At 37.9% G+C, this 20,940-nt stretch overlaps 1 protein-coding gene across 5 annotated transcripts in view; it reads left to right on the forward strand.

The window, feature by feature from the left end:
* EPHA3 (EPH receptor A3) overlaps window positions 1–20,940 on the forward strand; it is a 322,951-nt gene that overhangs the window by 242,348 nt on the left and 59,663 nt on the right. For 4 of the 5 annotated variants that reach the window (XM_075908777.2, XM_075908769.2, XM_014570357.4 and 1 more), the window contains 4 exons: window positions 11,365–11,489; window positions 16,156–16,318; window positions 19,078–19,180; window positions 19,635–19,702. In XM_075908777.2, the coding sequence (XP_075764892.1) occupies window positions 11,365–11,489; window positions 16,156–16,318; window positions 19,078–19,180; window positions 19,635–19,702 (459 nt within the window). The remainder of the gene's footprint in view (window positions 1–11,364; window positions 11,490–16,155; window positions 16,319–19,077; window positions 19,181–19,634; window positions 19,703–20,940) is intronic. The other variant, XM_075908799.2, reaches the window with a different exon arrangement.

Here is a 20,940-nt window from a genome sequence, read left to right on the forward strand (position 1 = left end):
CAACTGGCGTTGTCTCTTGAAGCTTGTCTTTATTAGACCGCTTGCACGCTGAATCATTCTAGAGAATTCTAGAATCAAGACAATTCTAAAACTACCTGTTTCTTTAATCCACAGGTGCAAACACCCATCCCTCTACTAGTTTTTGGCCAAGATTTCTTAGCTTCCACTGCAGCTAAGAGGAGATTTGTGTTCATAAAGTCTGCAGGACTCAAAAAGAACCTCCCCATTTAAAGTGAAATTATTGTTTTGAAGCTGTGAACCCTCCATTTTTTTGAATGCTTATCTGGAATTTGGTTAGTGAGCCTTATTGTTCTTTGTCAGTCTGATGGCCCAGCTTCACTACCATGCTATATGGGTGCAGCTCTATCAACATGAATACTGTACTCCACCTCAATAAGAGGAAAAAGCTATCTTGACAAGAGAGTGTTCTATGTTGATGTAACTTACGTTACTTCAGGGGGATCACCTCATCAAACTTATTCTCTAGACTTTTGACATGGGTAATCTACTATGCCAGTGGTAGATGTGGCTCAAAATGAAAGCTGTGCTTAGAATAGTGGAAGGCACTTTTCATTTATTATGAAATGAAGTCCAAAGGAGGTTACATGTGTTAGCTGCAGTTTACCCATGCATACGGCTCATGCTGATTAAATCGTCTAAAGCTGAAGCTGGTAGGTAGCTGTTCTCTGAAAGGATAGTATCACTCAGAGACAGTGTGTACTGCAGTAAAAACTGCGAAGTCACCTGCATTGGTGAAATTGTGAACTACCACAGAATTGCAGAGAGGCACAGTGAAAGAGAACAAAAAACAGGACTATGTAGCATTTTAAAGACTAACAAGATGGTTTATTAGGTGATGAGCTTTCGTGGCCCAGACCCACTGCCTCAGATCAAATAGTGGAAGAAAATTGTCACAACCGAATATACCAGAGGATACAATTAAAAAAAAATACACACATATGAAAAGGACAAATCAAATTTCAGAACAGAAGGGGGATGGGGGGGAGGTAAAGAGAAGAATGTCTCTAAAATAATAAAAAAATACCATTTTTACATTGCTTCTGTATACTTTGTACCCCCAACATTCTAGAACCAGAGTGAAGCCGTTTTGATTACATTTGCTGGCAGATTGCGAAAAGGACTTCAGGGCTGCTGCTCAGAGCAGAAAAGTGTTTGTCTCAGCAATCTTGAATCACCCATTTTCTCAGGGCCGGAGTTCAGTCTAAGATATTGGCACACACGCAAGGAGTTCTTAATGAAATTTCTAAGAAATCGGAGGGAATTTTTCCAACTGAAGTGATAATTTAGTTTCCTGGAGAGCAATAGCCTAGTAAGCATCCCACAGTTGGTGTTGCAGTCACGGTGAATAATTCACTCTTTCTTGAAAGCTCTCACCAGGAGGCACAAAACTGTAGGAAAGCATGCAGCAACTTGACAGTGGGATTGGGCAGGGGAAGCTCAATTGGTGTGTTAATTGAAATAGCCTTATAAATATTGAGTGAAAATATGAAAAGGTGAGAAACTTTCCATTCCTCTTTCTTGCCCATTCCCATTTCTTATAGAGACTAGAATGAATAACATTGCTATTCTGTGTACCTTTGGATGAAATCTTATGAAAGCATACATGATTTTTCCCTTCTCTGAAATAACAACTGCACCATAATTTTTAGTTTCTGAAGTGAGTGCCTTGTGTAGCCTGATATTTCTCAAATGGACATGGCACGTCCATGATTTATCACACACATGTTAAGCACATGAATAAGTCAAGAAATGTGTCTGTAGTGCAGCAGGTATTTAAAAAGAGCAAAATCAGAGAGAGTGAGAGATATTGGAGCATGTGAAAGTGCGCAACTTAATAAAGTTGGTTTTAATTTATAAACTAATTGTTAGGGTAAGAAATTAGCCCTGATACTCCTTTGTCTGGTGACAGCTGCTGCCCAGAATGTCGCTTTCCTCTTTGCTTAAGAGTGAAAGTAACCAGCTGTGTTTTAGTGCCATTCCTATGTTAAGCTTTCTTTTTTGCCTCCCCTCCCCCCACCTCCTCTCTTTTCCTTCTTGTCATTTTGAAATGCCTGCTGTCATCCCAGAGCCTGCAGTCTACTGCTATGGTCCACTCCTCTGAAGAATACATTTGAGCATTCCTATTTGTGAGGCAAGAGGGTATCCATGCAGTGAACGAGTGAGAAAATTCCTTTTAAAATGTCTAAAATAAATAGTTTAAATGTAACATTTTTGTAGAATGTCACACCTGTTCAGAACAGAATACGTTATTCCACATTATCCCAGAAGTTGCTGATTTAGCTGGCAAGTTCCAATAGCCAGTGGCTTTACACAGAAAGCGTTCCTCCCAGGTGTCTATCCTCAGGACTGGAGAATGACTTGAACAAAACACAAACACAGCCACAGGATTTTAAGGAAACAAGCCTCGTTTGGGATACAACCTAAACCAGCCCCTTACAATCTGGCTTTGTGTTCCGTTTCTTCCAATGTTAACATGTCCCCTGTTAACATCCTTTTTCCTCCTACCATTAGATCTTTTTTTTCTTTTAGTGTAAACTGTTAGTTCCTGACAGCCTCTTTCAGAAACTACTACTCTTTCCATATGTTTCAGTGTGTCCCACCAAAGTTTTGAGCCAGGTCCAGGGTAAGAGCTCTGTATGCTGACATGATGCTCTTGGATCTGGGGCTTGATACAGTCCCAAGTTCCAGCTGTCTGGAGAAAAAAAGAAAGAAGGGTGAATTCCATTCAGTTTGATGATCACTTAATGACTATACAGACTCAGGTAACATTTCACAGTGCATGTCATAAAAATATATTGAGTATGTAGTACTTAAACAAAAGGTGCAAAAACACATTCAAAAGTACAGTGTTAGTTTAACTACATATCCTGGAGATTAAAGGGTAAAGGTCTGTGTGTGTGCAACACTCAAGAGTGGGGTGATTGTATCTGGGAGAAGGAGGTGTAGGGTTTAGCAGGTTTCCAAAGTTGTCATTAAAATATAATGATTTCCTTTCTCTTCCACAAGCCTTATGAGCCACCTGACACAATGTTCTGTTTGTACCCTCTTTGGAATGTGCTTAACCTTGTAATGACTTGTTCTAGCAAAATATTATATATGGTGGCAGCTTGTTTAACTGCAGTTCATTAAGGGAGTACATTGTAATGCAATCAAATAAAGTTCCCTATTTAAAATATTTCAACTCCTGATTTTTATAAGCAATGGTAAAGAATAAACCATTGTTAGATACCAACCTGGGATGGAGGGGAGAAGGAGGGAGATGGGGAAGAAAGTCACACATCCGAAGAGAAATGCAATGGTTCTTAAAGAGAAAATTTTAATAAAAGTTACTAAGGCATACGGATGTACCTCCACTTCCATTATGTAGGACTGCTGAACAAATACAATGCCAGTAGATAGTGGTGTTTTGGATAAATCAAAAAGTGAGAGCTCAGTCACTAAACCATCCCTATATTGGTTTCTCCTTGTTCTAAAGTCAAGCTGAAAGAGAAATTTTTGTTTTTTGTTTTTGAGAGAGAAAGGAAAAAAAATCATTTTTTGTGAAAGATGCCAGACAAAAATAAACCACTAGCACTGGAAACATGCACATTTCCCTAGGCTGTTCTATGTAAAACGATACTTTTTAACATATAGGTGGTCCCCACAGAATGAAGAAGGAACGTTCAAATCATAGAACACTAGAACTGGAAGGGACCTCGAGAGGTCAGGGACTGGACTCGATGACTTCTCGAGGTCCCTTCCAGTTCTAGGGTTCTATGATTCTATGATTTGAATGTGCCTTCTGCATTCTGTGGGGACCACCTATATGTGGGAAAGTATTTTTTTACTTCATGTTAATTCAGTTTTTGGTCTCTCCACTAGGCCTTCCAGCAAGATTGCCAATGATTGGTAGTGGTATTTGCAATTTTGACATTGATACGCTTGAGAATTGGATTGTGATCTTCAACTCATTTTAGGTAGCTCACAATCAGACTCCAGCTGGTGGTGTCTTGTTGTCACTACAGATTTGGGATGAAAATAGTGACGTTGGGAGGGGAGACTCAGTATGTCATTACCCAAGCAACCAAACCCTCAATTTAAAAACATAAATTTATTTAAAATACATCCTGCCATGCCAGTCTCTTTAGAGATTCCCTATAGAGACAGGAGGCATGGTGTCTCTAGGAAATGGGATAGGGTTTATTCAAGATTAGATGATAATGTCGTCAGATCACAATAAATGAAAACAGTCTCTTAAGAAAAAACCAGTTCAATGAAAACCTGCATTCATGGAACATGTTCAGTAGCTAGTGCTCTTCCTGGGCCTCCTACGCACTCTTGAATAAATCCTGTCCAAATCACTAATTTTCCACCCATGCTACCTGAACTTACTTGAAATGTTTTATCCTTAAAGATACAATTTTGCATGCCAAGTGGGTTCATCATTGTTTGAAGACAATGACCCACATTTTTTTTTTTTTAGATTTAAATCCTATGTAACTTTATGAGATTTTTAATGAAGTGTAATTTGTGACCAGCAGGACTAAACAAGGAACAAGATGACTTTAAACATTTCACTAGTTGCATATACATGGCTTCCTGAAGTTAATTCTGAACTTTCCCTCTCTTAGGAAAAGGAAATTTCACTTACAGTATGTACATCTGTAAACCAGTCACATATGAAAACAATAACCAAGGAATAAAAAAGTCAATAAGTAGATTTATATACATCTGCTATTAAACGGGAAGAAAACAAATGATCTGTTGGGGTCAGTTTCTCTGGGAAATCAATTTCAGCAGAGTTTTATTGTCCTCTCTCCTACCCTTCATGCTATTCACTTACACTTTTAACAGTTCTGAGTGAAAAGGTTTTTACACTTCTGAGCTTAAGCTCCCTGAATCTCTACAGTCCATACAATTAGTTACGTTTTCAACATCCAAGTCCCTAGTTGCCACCAAAGTCCACCTAACAATATTGAATGCACAAAGTACATTTCCCCTAGTAAATCTATATTGCATCTTGCCTCAGTTCCCCTAATATTGTGAGTTATGTTAGTGCATGTTAGCAGCATAGAGTGGTCATAAACCAGTCATACAGTACATAGACAAATAATAGTTTTATGGATGTACACATTGCACATGTGTATTGAAAATATACAATCTTCTTTACTCATGAATGAAAATTTATCTCTTGGTACTCACTCACGAGATACATATGTGATAAGATTGTTCTCAAAAAACACAAATCCCATATCGTGAGAAAGTTGAGGTTGATAATAGATACATCACACCCTCAATACAAACATTAATACACTGATATATGAGGCTTTATCCAACACCCACCAAAGCCAGTGGAAGTTTACATGTCTTAACTTAAACAGTTTTCTTAAGTCTTATCTTGAAATCTGTATACATTTTCCTAAGTAAAACAGTTTCATTTTGTTGTGTTAAATGAATGTTTGCACAATCCACTTCACAAAATGCCAATTTTAGCAAACTGTACTGATAAAATAGTCTGTGTTTACATAGACCAAAAAGGCTTCATTTGATAAAGTATATTCAAAACCTTCTAGCACTTCAGAAAGTAAAATCCAAATGGCATATTAAGAAATTGATTCTTATTTCTTTGTTTTTAATTTGAACCAGTCCTCCACTGGAAGGGCACATTATTTTTGGTAACTGAGAATATTCAGGTTCGAGAGGAATTCTCAAGTTCCCTCTTCTTAAGGTTTGAAGGGCCTATAGAATTTGCATATCACTGATGTTCTCATCTTCTTAAAAATAGTTTATATTGGCAGTGAACCCACTTCTCATTTTTGCTGGATTTCATGTAATGTGAAACAATTGGAATTCTGTAACTGTGCTGTTCATAATACGTGAAGAATAGATTTGCCATATTAGGGCTTGGTGTGCCTTCTAAAAAACTAATTGATTCCTCTAATTGGTTGCCTCTAGTCTTGGGCCAGTTTCTCCTCTCATTTACTTTGGTTCTTTTATGAGAAACTATTAGCTTTACATTGATAAAGCTGTACTGATTTTAATGGCATTAATGCTATTTTGTATCCGCATGAGAGCACAATAAATTCCACTGCATTCAAAAGAGGTACAAGCAAATTTTAAGAACTGAAAATCGGTCACCTTTTTAAAGAAATGTTTTTCAAATATATTTCATTTTTCACGACTTATTAAAATGCACTCTGGGAACATGTAGAAAAGTTCCCAGACACAATTCCACACAAATAGAGATAGGTGGCAAAATCTGAAATTCATTCAAACTAAGGAATCAATTTCAGGAAAGCACTTATGCACACACTTACATCTATTCCTATTCAGGACATCATTTAGAAACATGCTTAACTTAAAACACATGTAAGTCCCATTCACTGCAGTGGACTTAGGCATGTGCTTAAGTGATGTCCTAAATAGGAATGATTTTCTGACTTAAGGTACGTCTACACAGTACCCTTCATTCGAAATAAGCTGTGCAATTTGCTCAACACAAATTGCGTAACTTATTTCAAGTGTATTTCAAAATAGCTTATTTTGTAATTTCAAAATAACTTGCTATTCCGAAATGCCCTCTACAAGGATTACTGGGGTGTCAGAATAAGCCTCCCATTATTTCAAAATCCATTTTGAAATAACAGGCTGTTTCAATAAACAAGGAATAGCTATTTTGGGATACTTCTGGTATTCCAAAATAGCTCTGCAGTGTAGACTTTTCCTTAGGGACCTAAGAAGGGACTTAAGTCTAAATTGCTGCCTCCCACCTACTCATTCCCTATTTCCAAGGACAGACTGGACACCCCATTCTCAGATTATCTAGAAAACAGAACATTTCTTTAAAAAGTAATTTCCACTCTTATTATTGTTTAAACTTCTTTCTGCCCCAAAATATGGAGAATTCAGTTAATCTTTAAAAACAAACAACTACTCCCCAAATTGTCTAGACAAGCTATTTCTGCAGGAGCTGGAGGTTAATATTTTTTTTAATGAAGTAACATTTGCAGCACTGTTAAAGGAGGCATCTTAGTAGTTTAAACATCAGGTTTGAAATTTCTGGTTTTCCTGTCAGGTGAGGTCCATACCCAGGTATAAAAGTTTCAGAGGGGGGTAGCCATGTTAGTTTGTGCCTGGAAAAAACTTAAAACAACAACCAATATTCTTGTGGCACCTTAGAGACTAACAAAAAATGTAGATGGTATCATGAGCTTTTGTGACCATGTCCACAAAAGCTTATGATACCATCTACCTTTTTTTTGTTAATCTCTAAGGATATGTCTAAACACCAAAGTTATTTCGAAATAACAGCCATTATTTCGAAATAACTATCCTAGCATCTTCACAGCCAAACCGCTTTTTTGAAATTAAATAGAAATAGCGGAGGGCTTATTTCAAAATTGGTAAACCTCATTCCACGAGGAATAATGCCAATTTCAAAATAGCTATTTCTAAATAAGTGCTGTGTAGACACTTATTTCGAAATAGGGGGCCTCCAGCCTTCCCAGGGTGCCCTGGTGGCCATTCCAGCCTCAGCCAAGAACACTCTTCTCCCTCCCCGCTCCTCAGAGCCCTTAAAGGGGTAGACTCTGGTCATAGTGCCTGTGCCAGCTCCAAGCCTGCCAGCCCTGAGCCAGCAGTCACTGCCCCTGACCCAGAGCCCCAAAACATGAGCCAGCAAGCCACTGGCAGCCAGCCCTCCTCCACTCCCCTGGAGCAGTCTGCCAGCTCCCAGGAGCCTGCCACAGCCCAGAGAAGGAAGGCAGCGTCCTGGTCCAGGGTGGAGATCATGGACCTTATTCAGGTTTGGGGGGCACGTCCCCAACATCCATGATCTCCGCACTAGATGGAGGAACGTGGCCGTCTATGGCAGGATAGCTGCCAGCCTGGCCACCAGAGGCAAACCCAGGAGCAGGTTTGCATGAAAATCAAGGTGGTCCAGTGAGACCTCCCCAATCCTGAGCCCTGAGCTTCCCCCCCCCCTTCTTTCCCTAGCTTCCCCCTTCCAGATTTTCCCCTTCCCTCTCCCATCGTCTCTTCTCCCCTCTCCCGCCTCCTTTCTCCAGTCTCACCAGAGTTTCATCCCCCCCCCCCAGTTTTGTTAAATAAAGAGAGTTTGTATTCATGAAAATACGTGTATTTTATTTGACATCAGGAAGGGGGGTTAGGGAGGGGTAAATGGAAGGACGTGAGGGAGGAATGAGGCACAAGCCCCCAGTGGGGCAGACCAGGGAGGCTCTTAGTGCTCCTCAGGGTGGAAGCTCTCCCACAGGGCCTCCTGGATACAGACAATCCCCCGATGACCCTCCCGGATGGCATCCTGCAGATGGTGTAGCCAGGCTCACAGCAACACATCCATGAGAAGCACCAGAGTGCCCAGGGGCAGTTCTGGCTCCATGTTGCAGAGTGCTGTGGTGTCCTAAGTGAGGGCAACCAGAGCACACAGAGATAAAATGCTTTGCTATCCCTCATCGAGGTAGGCAAGCAAGCAGGGAAAGCCTTTAAACACAGGCCTTAGATAGACTCAGGCAGCAGCCACACAAAGTAACTCCTGACCTGATGCCCTGCCAGACATGGTTCCAGCCAGCCTTAAATGCGAATCAGCATCCACTCAGTATGGATGCGCTATTTCGAAATGCATTTTGTGTGTAGATGCGTTATTTCAGAATAAGATACTTCGAAATAATGCTGTAGTGTAGACATACCCTAAAGTGCTGCAAGATTATATCCAGGTATAGTCAGCTATAGAGATACACTATGCTGTGGGTTGAATGTTTCAGAAGAGACTAGTACTGTGTTTGGACATTAAAGTTCTATAGAAATATGTCTGATAGCATTTTTGCTGGGATTAAATTTTCCTCTCTCATCAATTCGATAGAATTGTGAATATACCTCTTAACTGCTATGTATGTACACTAGATAGTTTCTAAGGTGCTTCAGGATCCACAGGGCAGAGAGAAACTATATGCATGTAAATTGTCATTGATAAATGCATAGCAAACACATTTCTAATAAACTGGCATGAGATGTTACTTGTAAAATCCACAGAGATGTATAAAAAAGTTTTAAATTACACATTATAAGAAATGTTTAACAAATGTATTTTTAACAATTACAGTAATTCTTCATTTAACACTATAGATATGTTTCAGAAAATTATCGTGTTAAGTGAAAATGTGTTATGCGGGGTCAATTTTCCCCATTGAAAATAATGGAAAAGGTGGGGATTGGGGGAGAAAGGGGACTGGGTTACAGCAGGGATGGAAGACGTTTGGCTCTGGGGAAGGAAAGGGGAGGAGAGGGAAGGGGGATTGGGTTGGGAGTATGCCCCTGTGATGGGTCTGCTGGGACCCGCACTGCGTCCGGCGAGGGGGGGGGTTGATGGGGAACGGCGCGGTGAGCGGCGAGCCCTCCACTGCTTTGCAGGGAGGTGGGGGAAGCCCCACGCAGCTGCCAGCAATGGTCCAGCTGGGGAAATCATGTTATTCCAGGGATGGTCGTGTAATTCAAAAAACGTTCCCTAAAAAAAAAATCATGCTATTGCAAAAATGTGTTAAGCGGGCACGTGTTAAATGAGAATTACTGTATATCAGAAAGCTTTAATATGACCACTATGTACAGAAGTACATATGATTATTTAGATCTGTCTCAACAACATATTATAGTAAATCTTACAATAATTTATTAGAGAAAAGCCATTTCTCTTAATCATTTAACTATTAATAATTTTCATGAATGTTAACTTAATGAGAAACCATACCAGCTGGGGTACTGGGCTTGATATGCTGTTCAAACACAAAAATGACAAATACCATTAATTAGAAAGGCATAAATATGACTTACAAGGGCATAAACGCAGCAAACAGGAGGGGATGACTTAACATAGGAGTTTCTGTACTACAGCAGTCCCAAGTCTAATCACACTGATATTTTGCCTCTAGCATTGACCTATTTATGCAAATGTGGAATTATTCAATGATGTATATTACAAACCAATCCTATATACTTTGCTTAATGTTTTTCAACAACCATAATGAGATTGTACATCTGGTCAATATGAGGAAAAATTATGATAGGTTCCTCACATGCCCCCCAAAATCCAGATTAATTAGCAGCCTAACTGTAAGATACATGTTTACTTAGATTTGAATTGAGAGAGCATTTCTGAAATGCAAATTTAGGGAGTATATGAGATTGTATATAAAAATATTGTAGGTAAAGTGTTTGACACTGGTGGTCGTATTTTTCTCTGTTCTAGTCCTTTAAATAAATTAACAAAATCAAGTATGGTTTTTGAAATGCAGTTTTTATTTCTTTGTTTTGTTTGTTTTAGTCAGAGCAATATACCCGGTATTTAGATGTTCTTCTGCAGCACTGGAAATGCAAACTTAAGAGCACTATGCTAATACTTGGGAATGGATAATAGCTGAACTTAACAAATATACAAACAGCAAAACTATCAAACTTGCCTAACTTATGATGGCCAAACCTTGACAGAATAAACCCAGTGAAGTAAATGGAAGTTTTGCCTTAGATTTCAAGAGTCCAGGATTTCAGTACTGGTTTGGAAAAGCATCCAAAAAATGATGGTTTCAAGCTTAATTGAAATTCTTTATGTTGGAAATCTCATGAGATCAGGATTTTTACTGCCAGACCTCTAGTACTTCCAGGTTTTGGATAGTGGTTAGTGGGTGGCATGCCATAGCTTGTCATCTGTATTTGTGATTAATGTATCTCACAAATAAAATTACTGGCAGTGTAAGTTAAATCACATGTACTTTGAGTTTTAGATTTTTTTTTATTTTAAAAAGGAACACTGTAAAGGAAATGTGATGTGTGTGGGAATTATTTGCCTCAGGGGCATCCCTACCAAATACTCTAATAAAAAAGGATGTATTCTGCAATATGCTGATGATTATTATTAACTTTGGATACCATAAGACTCCTTGTATGTAATGTATTCCAGTCCTGTCATATCCTTGTATATGAAAATGTTATCAATGATCTGCGGAGCCTGGTAATAATAATACTGCAACATTATAACAAATAGGTAGTACTGTTATTTGGGGGAATTTTTTACTATATCAAATGTATTTTATTGCTTACATTATAGTAGCAGATTGAAAACATCTGTTGTCTTGCCACTAGTCCGCCAGTAAGGCAAAGTCTCAGCTCGCTTTCCTTCAGGCCAGTATGCCTCAAGGCATGTGTATCAAGACTATAACCCAGCTGCTGAGTATTGATACAGGGCCAGACTTATACTCAGGAGTCTTTTAAATGGAAACAATACCGCCTTGCCAAGGATTAGAACAGTGATAAACTCCATTTGCTTTTTCTCTCTTCCCTACCTTCCTCTTCTTACAGCCCCATCCCCCATCACAACAATTAGGAAAGAGCGGACATCCCGAAATAGTGTCTCTCTCTCTTGGCAAGAACCTGAGCAGCCTAATGGAATCATCTTGGACTACGAGGTCAAGTACTATGAAAAGGTGGGAGGAAAGGATTGAAGGGGAGGTGTGTGCACTGAAATAATTTTTTCTTCCCTTCACCAAAGCTACTAGGATGCACCAGTTCACTCGTTCTCAGTGGCAACTAAATATTGACACCATTCAATATAATAACTGTAATGGATTATTAATAATCATTAATTAATAATACAGATATTATTATGAGAATCTGAAAAAGTTGGTAAGTAGTCCTGTGCATCGAATTCATATCAGAATGTTCCAAAATGAGAGTAAGGATCAAAACAGGTGAAATGTAAAGGAACCTTTTTCTTCTCAATTGCATTGCATTTACTAAAATATACTATTTTTCCACTAAACATGCACTAAAGTGTTGGTGTTCCAGTGCAGCATACACAATGTTTGCACAAAAGCGAATGAAGAGGGATTAGAGCTCTCTGTTTACTTTCCTGTTAACAATCACATCACTCTAGTAATGCACTGTAAAGACTGGGAGACCGATTGTGAATAAGTGAATGTTGATAATTTGTGAATAAATTAATACATGCAAAAGAAGGAAATAAAACCAAGGAAGTACACCACTTGTGTTATTTTGACAACAGCTAATACCTTGTATATTTTCTAAAAATAATGTCGTCTCAGGGCTTGTCCACGTATGCAATTTAATCTGGAGTAAAGAAGGCTGCGTTATTTTGGCAGTTAGTTTGACATAACGGTGAGCTGGAGAACTTCATACTCCAACTCCTGTAACCCTCATTTCACAAGCAATAAGGGAAGTCAGCAGAAGAGTGCTCTACCTTGGACTTCCTGCGATGTAGACAGCACAAAAAGCCGAAATAAGCTATTTTGACTTAAGCTACACAATTGACGTAGCTCAAGTTGCATAGTTTATTTTGGCAACAGTCCTGCTGTGTAGATGAGTCCAGAGAGTGTAGGTTTAAATCTGAAAAACTCTTCCTAATTAACTCCATGCGTAGATGCTCTTATTCCAGAATAAGAGTACCTTATCATGAATTAGTTTAATGTAAGTGAATTAAATGAAGAGTTAATATATACCATCACTTAGCTCTTGGCAAGCAGTTTATAGAAGTGTTAAAAGTGAATTTTTATAATTTTTCTCCCACTGTTAACATTGTAGTATCCACACAGCTATGGGAGTAGTACAAAATAAAGCTGCAATTTCACAAAGCACTTAAGCATGTGCTTGACTTCAAGCATTTGAGTAGTCTCATTGCAGTCAATGGAAAGATGCATTTGCTTAACACAAAGCACAAATTCTTTGTTGAATTGAAAACCTTGAAAATCCTTACTCTCACAATTACTCATTCATGCAAATAGATCGTATGAGTCAATATAGCTACTCACTGTTTTTAAAAGATTGCTACTCTAGATCTTAAGGATGCCCTAATTTGATGTACAGATACATAGAACCTGGGGGGCATACATTGTCATCTTCTAAATCAGCAGATATCAATATATTTGTGAAGAAAATTTGCAACTTTTTTTCATACGGATAAACATATGTACATAGTGACTTGATTATAATAACTTGTGCAAATTCTTTTGAAAATGTACCCAGAAGGCATATATGGCAACTAGGTTATAATAGCAATTTCGCTAGATTCAGATAGCTGTGCCCCTCAAAAGTGTTTTTTTCCATTTGTGTAGCAGGTTAATTTTTAAAAAGCAAAGATAAAGACAAATAAATATGATTGTGATCTTGAGAGTAGAGACCAAGTGATATACAGTCAGTTTTAATCACGTTCAAATTCCAGTTCCTTCATTTTTTGAGATAGGCCATGTATATGCTGTTAATTTTGTAAATTTTGACATGCCAGTGTGCAGGTTAGATTCTGGATGAAGAGGGAATATTATTGCATCTGTATATTGCTTTTGAAGAGATTTCAACTTTTTTGTTCCTTATGTGTGCTAGCCATAACAGTTGCATAAAAAATCCTTTTAACACAGTGTAAAGACTGGATATGAAAAAAGAACATACATTCTCACTAATGATGCCACTGTAAATGTTAAACTTAGCTGAAGTACCTTCAATAACACGTAGATTAAAACCACCCAATTTTAATTGCACGTGAAATACTAAGAACAGCAGAATTTTCTCCCTAATACAGATGGTATCTAGCATATCATGAGGAGATGCTTAAGCAGAATACACTTAGTGGGTCATGTTTTTAATTTGTCAACAAACTGAGTGTTTGATTAAAATGTCTGCCTGGAACAGACTTTCTTTTCTTTTTGTATATTCCTGAGGCTTCTGGTTAATAGAGTGCAGTATCTCTGAAGTTATGCTTTCTCCCCCATGGAAGATAAACTAAGGCTTGTTTATGGTGTTACACTGATTTGACTACTATTAACATAAAAATTGACACACAAAACATATGTCTTTCATTTACCATAGTTTACCATAAACTAGCATACTATGATATCCACCATACCACAGTTTAAAATGTTTATTTACTGAGTAGCATTGAGTAATATAGTGAATACATGTACTAAATATTAAGCCATGACCATGTGTTCTCTTTTCATGTGCCGGGATGCATAAGGAAAAGTTTGAATGCATAAAAATAACAAAATCAGATCAAACTGACTATCCATTCAAACTATATACACATATATTGTTTTTGACTATTTTGCCTATATTATTTAAATGTTTAATTAAAAGATGTGTTTTGTTCGTAGGAGCAGCATTTCTAGATAAAAAGAATTGCCAATTTATTTTCCATTATTAGTCTGACATCAAATTTACCACAATAGAGATGTAAATTGGACTAGATTTAAGACCCTAATTTTAGAAGGTAGGCCTACTTTTTGACTTGTGAGTAGTCTTACTGATGACAGTTAGGTCATTCACATGCTTAATATTTGGTACATGCTTCAGTATTTTTGTGAATTGAAGCTTCAGTCTCTAAGGTTATGTCTACATATCACATTATACCCAGGCTCAGACTTAGGTTTGAAACCGATTCCCCTCTGATCCACAGAAATCAATTTAACTCAGCTTCTAAGACCCTGCTAATAGAGATGGTGGATCATAGCCCATGTCCCGCTGTGACTCAGGTCCAAGCCCTGACATTTTGCAGTGTGGATGCAGCTCAAGCTGCAGGTCTGAGTTAGGTCTGTGTAATGCAGTATGGACATTGATTGGTATAACTCTGAGTCCTTGGTCCAGCAAATGTAAAACCAGGTTTAAAAGGTGGGCTTGGAAATGGCAAGACCACAAGCCTCAGTCCTACAACCTGGGTTTACAGAAATTTGTAGACATACTCTAATGCTGTCCTAGTTATAGAAGTATCCGTGTGAGTAAAATAAGCATGCCTCGGTCCTGAGAATATGAGGGTAGTTTCCAAGTTCAGTATTGGTACTTTAGTACTCAGTTTAATACTTGATTGTATGAGTATTTACACAGTACCTTCCAAACTCAGGGTAATGCTCTGTGAAACTTCACAGTGCAATGCAAAGCTAGGTGAGTATGCCTCCTCTCAACATTCACATGAAACTCATTTCACCTGGGAAAACCAAGCAAAAATCATTGAACTCAGAAAGTTTTGCTTTGAGTTTTGAATGCTACCAAGCGGTAAAGCAACTTTTGAAATAAAAAAAAAAAGTTCCCATGAACCTCTGTGAACAAAAGCAATTGAGTGCCCCACGGCTCCCCACATGTATGGCACCTGTCCAGTGCTTTTTCTGAGGTGGAAACCAGCTGCCATTTTTAGGTAGCCAAATGCTGGTTCAGCACAGCATAGGGTAAGTACTACAAAGAGTACAAAACAGAAAATGCTTAAATCATTGCACTATGTGGTTACAGGTGAGTCTGAGTCATTTTCTCAGCAAATTTAACTTTTTGTAAGGTATAAAATGTACCCAGATTTACTTACTTTTACAAACAAAACATGTTGTCAGAAAATAAATAATTAAAGTGCTGTTATAGAGATTGGTCTTTTCCATTTTTTCTGACAGAGTGCTTTGTGTGTATACTGCTAGCCATTATATATGTGTACAAGTACATATATGGAAAGATATGATAATTACGTACAATTTTTAGCAGAGAGAAACAAAGCAGCTACATCTTACCTCTCTGATTCTTACAGCCCAGATCCCACTCAGTCAAAGCCTCCACTGACATTCGAGTGCTTTGGCATGAGAGGGGACTGCACAAGCAGGACCATGTTTAACTGCCATATTGTTCTATTAACTTCTGTGTAAAACTAAGGTAAAGTTTTTGAGAAGTATTCTTATGGCTATAAAGGTAAAAAATGACTTGTAAAACATATGGCCGTAAAAGCTGAGCCAAACCTATAGGGCTTGCAAGGCACTAAAGGTTCTAAATGGGCTTAAATTAGCTTCTAATTTAGTTCAGTTGGAGATGCTAGGTTTTATGGGTTTCAGATAACATTTTCATTGTCATTTTCATGTATAGTTCAGGTTACAGGCAAAGCGATAGAAAAATAAAATATCTCATTAATAGAATGTATAGTAGATTAAAGAAGCCCTAATGATTTGAGATTCTTGATAATCTACAGGTCCATGGTGATCATGGCTTCACAAAACTTACATATTTCATAACTATTAGTATTGACCGAGCACTGCTACTTGTGTAATACTGTACTGTGTTGCTTTAATTGATTAGGGATATGTTGGGGTTTAATGTAGCAATGTTTTATCCCCAAAGCAGGAGCAAGAGACAAGTTATACTATTCTGAGAGCAAGAGGCACTAATGTTACCATCAGTGGCCTCAAACCTGATACCACCTACGTCTTCCAAATCCGAGCCCGGACAGCAGCTGGATACGGATCAAACAGCCGCAAGTTTGAGTTTGAAACCAGTCCAGATTGTATGTATTATTTTCCTGCCCACTGATTTGAATATCTAGCTTCTCTCCCTCTCCATTTCAGTTTAGCCAATGTGATTTGTAACTATTTATTATGTGTCTTTTTGGGAAATATTGCTATGTAATCTTATATTTTAGCATTACAATTGAAATATGGTGTAAGGGGTATATTGTAAATAGCACAGGCAATATTTCCTTGCATTCCTTGCCCTATCTTATTCCTGTTACCAGAATTAATAAGATCTTACACTCCGTGGCAGCTCCTGCTGAGGAAGGAAGTCTGATACAGTAACAGTTTCATAATGAAATAACATTCCAAGCTTGTTGCTTGACTCCACAAACTCCAAAAACTCTGCTCCAAGAGAATGAGGGTCACGTTTTTTCTAGTCAGTTTACTTGAGGGGGTGAACTTTTTTTCCCTAAAAATGATATATTTCAAATGTTAACCAAAAAAAGCTGATTAAAAAATCCAGCTGAAAATTTTGCAAAATAAAATTTCAGTCAGTTAATGGAATGAAAATGTTTTCAGAATGGTCACCCTTCCTGCCGTGTGCAGAGTACTTGTTCTAGGCCAATGCACTACGTGCATGGGAGCAAAGTAATGCATAGATCTTCTACTGATTTTGTGCACAGAAACAAATTATACCCACTGAGCATTAAACAAATATCCAGCATGGGATGTTCCAAGAGAAATTTAATTATTTTAAATGTAATAATAATCCAACATAATAAATTAACTCTTCTCTTGTGGATCTGTCTCCTGCACACTTTAGTTACATAACTATCCTGGCTGAAGTCATTGGTATAGTTAATGTAAGGACTACTGAAATAAGTAAACATTTGCAGGAATGAGCCCTTTATTTGTAGTTGGGACACTGGAGACATTAAGCATGTGTCTGAGTGCTCTGTAAAAATGAGGACTCTGTCCTCTGTGTTTTATACTTCTAAAAGACACTTGTTGGAGCCACCCATCCAAATGTTAGCTCTCTCACCACCTTTGTTCACTTTTAGTAATTAAAGCTGAGATTTTCTATACTAGAAGCTTCAGATGTTCGGTATCACAAAAAGCAAAATTGTTTATTTTGGTGCCCAAATAAGGATGTAGGTGCCTAACTTTTGGCATCCAAACCGGGTTTGAACATTTGAGCCAGGGCCTTCCCCACTATAGTATGCATAAAACATTTTTAGGGGAAAATTTCAAAAATCTAACTCACTAAATATAATCCTATCCAGTGTTCAGCTGTGATTAATTTGCCATACCTATGAATTTAGAGGTGTGTGTTGGGGGGGGGGGGGGGGGGGGATAAGATGGGGAATTCCAAAGGTAACATAACTCAAGATTATACAACAGATACTGTAGTGGGAATTTGTACTTATGGACTTGTAATAAAGATTGAGAGTGTGAGGTTTAAGAAACATTCTGTTCAGAGACTACAATGTCATAAAAATAAACAGAGAAATTTAGCAAGAAGCCAAATGGTACTTGCACTTGACATGTTTGAACGTTTGAAGTATGTGAGCTATTTTTTCACTGAGCTCTTATTCTGGGAAATAACTGAGCTCCTTGTTCTAAAAATCACTCGGTTTTAAATGGTTATTGTGGTGACCTTCAGCTTTTAAAATAACTAAGCAAGGAGTACCAAGAAAAAGTAATTGATGGTAGGAATAACAAAGGGGAGGGGGCACTTGTGTCTATTTTAGGTTTTTTTCAACATGCTTAAAATTGAAGATGCCACTGCAAGATAATCAGAAAGAAGCTGATAAATATCTTGGGAGAAATGGTGATGGGTCACAACCAGTGTTCCCTCTAAGCTGCTCAGCAGCAAAGCTTCACCAATTATTAATCAGCTCCACCCAGTCAGAGGCTCAGGGCTTCCTGGCCTGATTGACTGGGCAGGGCTGATTAATCACCTGTGAAGCTGTGGTGCCACACCACTCACAGGGAACACTGGTCACAACTATAACTATGTATCACCATAATAGCTGTACATTTTATATGGGTAAATAGGAAATTATCCCATAATCTGATCACAATCACAATGTTACTGAAGCCACATGAGTGTTGTTGTGCATCTCTAGTCTGTGGAACATGAGTTAGCTTGTGCCCATAATGCATAGAGACTGCTTTCCATATGGAAATTGGGCCATCATGGAGGAGCTCTTCCCCCATTGAACCTCATAGTGAGTTTTTTCCCTGAATTCATTAATGGATTCTTACCACCTTGGACCACTTTCTCTTCATTTCCCTCTGCCCAGCAGCCCACTAATTTGTTGCCCTAATTTTGGAGAGGCATCTTTCCCATCAGATTTCTTCCCAAATGTAAATATAGGTTAATAATCCCTTGCCTCACAAGGATATTATGAGGTTTAGCTCACTAAAGCCCAATTGAAAACCTCAACTACAGAATCTTCTAGAAGCAAATAATAATGGTAAGTATTGATTTGGACTTCTTCCCTTAAACATCATCTTTCCTCAGGAATGACAATCGCTATTAGCAGCATCCATCACAATAACAACAATACTTATCATCATTGATCAACAACCTTTGCAAACTTGAAAAGGCAGTAAAGGGAAATCTTCTCTTTTCTCTCCATATGTTTGCGTTTGTTGAAAAATTACTTAAAAATGCACCAGGAAGATGTTTTCAAAGTTCAGAACAAAGCAGTGGTTACCTAATTTGCCAGCTGTCATGGGGTTGTGTGCTGTGATGTGTTTAATGCCATTTTGTTTTATTTATTTGCGTAATTTTTTAACTTTCCAGCATTCTCCATCTCCAGCGAAAATAGCCAGGTTGTAATGATTGCCATTTCAGCTGCAGTAGCAATTATTCTCCTAACAGTCGTGGTGTATGTCCTGATTGGGAGGTTAGTTTGTCATCCATCTTAAACATTTACTTCTACTTCCATATTCTATCATCTGCCATGAGGACTTGATGAGCTCAATCAAATGCTGTCAAGCAGTAAAACAGTTGGGACTTCCCCTTCCCCTTATGTCAGCCTACTAAGAGCACTGTTAGCAGGCTCATTATAGAGTATGCCACAATCATATAATAGTTGTTAAATGTATTTGTAGCATTTTTAGGCAATTGAAGAACTAAACTGTAGGGGTGAAAAATCAACAAATCCTCTTATCAGTCAATTGCCTTGAATTCCCTGCGAACATAGCTTGCTTCTGTAGGATACACAGAATGTAAATATAATTAAACTTTCAAACAGGAATTTAATTGTTTAAGGAAAACATTTTATTCTGTTTCCATATATATATATATATATGTGTGTGTGTGTGTGTCTTCTTTTTTTTTTTCTCTGCTGCCTATAGATTCTGTGGCTATAACAAATCTAAACATGGTGCTGATGAGAAGAGGCTGCATTTTGGTAATGGACATTGTAAGTTACTGAAGAGCCTTATAATTTCCTGTTGTATTGAGTGAATCCCTAAAATAACTGAAGTTTTTCAGATTAAATAGAAAGGAAACAAATACACTGAAATGCAATTGGGAAGAAAGGGTTTGGTTTTTTCCTATTGTGGAGAAGAGTATTCCCCACTAATTAATCTTTGTTTCAACTTCTTTCCTCCAGGGTCAGATTAGTAATGAATGAAATAGGTTGGCTGTGCTCAAATGATACATGTGATTAGTAAAACCACATCGACTCAGCTGCGCATTGAAATGCGAAGCATAGCTTCAACTTCGTTATGATCAACCATTGGTGACATGTAAATAGTTTTTTTCCTAAGGAAACAACAAAGATAGTGAGCTCTATCTTGACCAACAAAACAAGTGTGCTTGATAAAGATGATCTATTAATAAACTTCCATTGGAAATGGGTTTAATTTGTTGACAGATTTTGGATCAGTTTCTGAAGACAGGAATGCCTGCTAAGGGGGGTGTCATTTACACATTTTACTGTACTTAAAGTGCATGTTCTGTGTAATGTCTTAAAGAACAGAAGCCAGCTGACAAGAGTGAATCATTTAGTTTTGTTAGGGTTTGATCCAAAATGAGTCTTTTCCATTGATCAGGATTGCCTTTAGATCAGGGCCTTCTTTTATAATCACCAAAGAGCGATTTATAAAGATGCAAGACGTTGTCTGGGCTAAGGCCTCTTTTGGACACCTTTATAATGTCTTAAAGCTAATTACATTATTTTTGTGTTTATGATTCTGGCAGAAAAGAACATGGTTTTTGAAGCCACCATTCATAAACAGTTTCTGTTCCTCGTGCACTTAGTCCATTCTGAGAAAAAGTGAATAGTCTGTTTTTAAACAGCTTCATCTACAGATGAAGGTCTCAGCGTAACACCATAAAGAATGTTGTATCTTGCATTTATACAGTGTAGCAAATTGCATTTTAAGAATATTTTAGTGTGTGACTAAATAGCTTTCCTCTTCGTCTACCCTTTTGAGTATAGCAGTGACATAACCATCTTTGTAAAATGGTGGTTTGGTGTAGTAGGTAGTTGCATCCCAAATAAAACTGTTATTACTTTGTGCATAATAGCATGCCCTTCTCTTACACAGACTTGAAATTAGAACTGCTTTGTAATTACTGTCACTATGGGGACTTTAATGCTTGGCAGTTCTTATCATACGTTTATGCTTGGATCCATCTTTTCCCCAGTAATCT

Source organism: Pelodiscus sinensis, chromosome 1 (genome assembly GCF_052426305.1).
Source record: "Pelodiscus sinensis isolate ZL-2025 chromosome 1, ASM5242630v1, whole genome shotgun sequence".
NCBI lineage: Eukaryota > Metazoa > Chordata > Testudines > Trionychidae > Pelodiscus > Pelodiscus sinensis.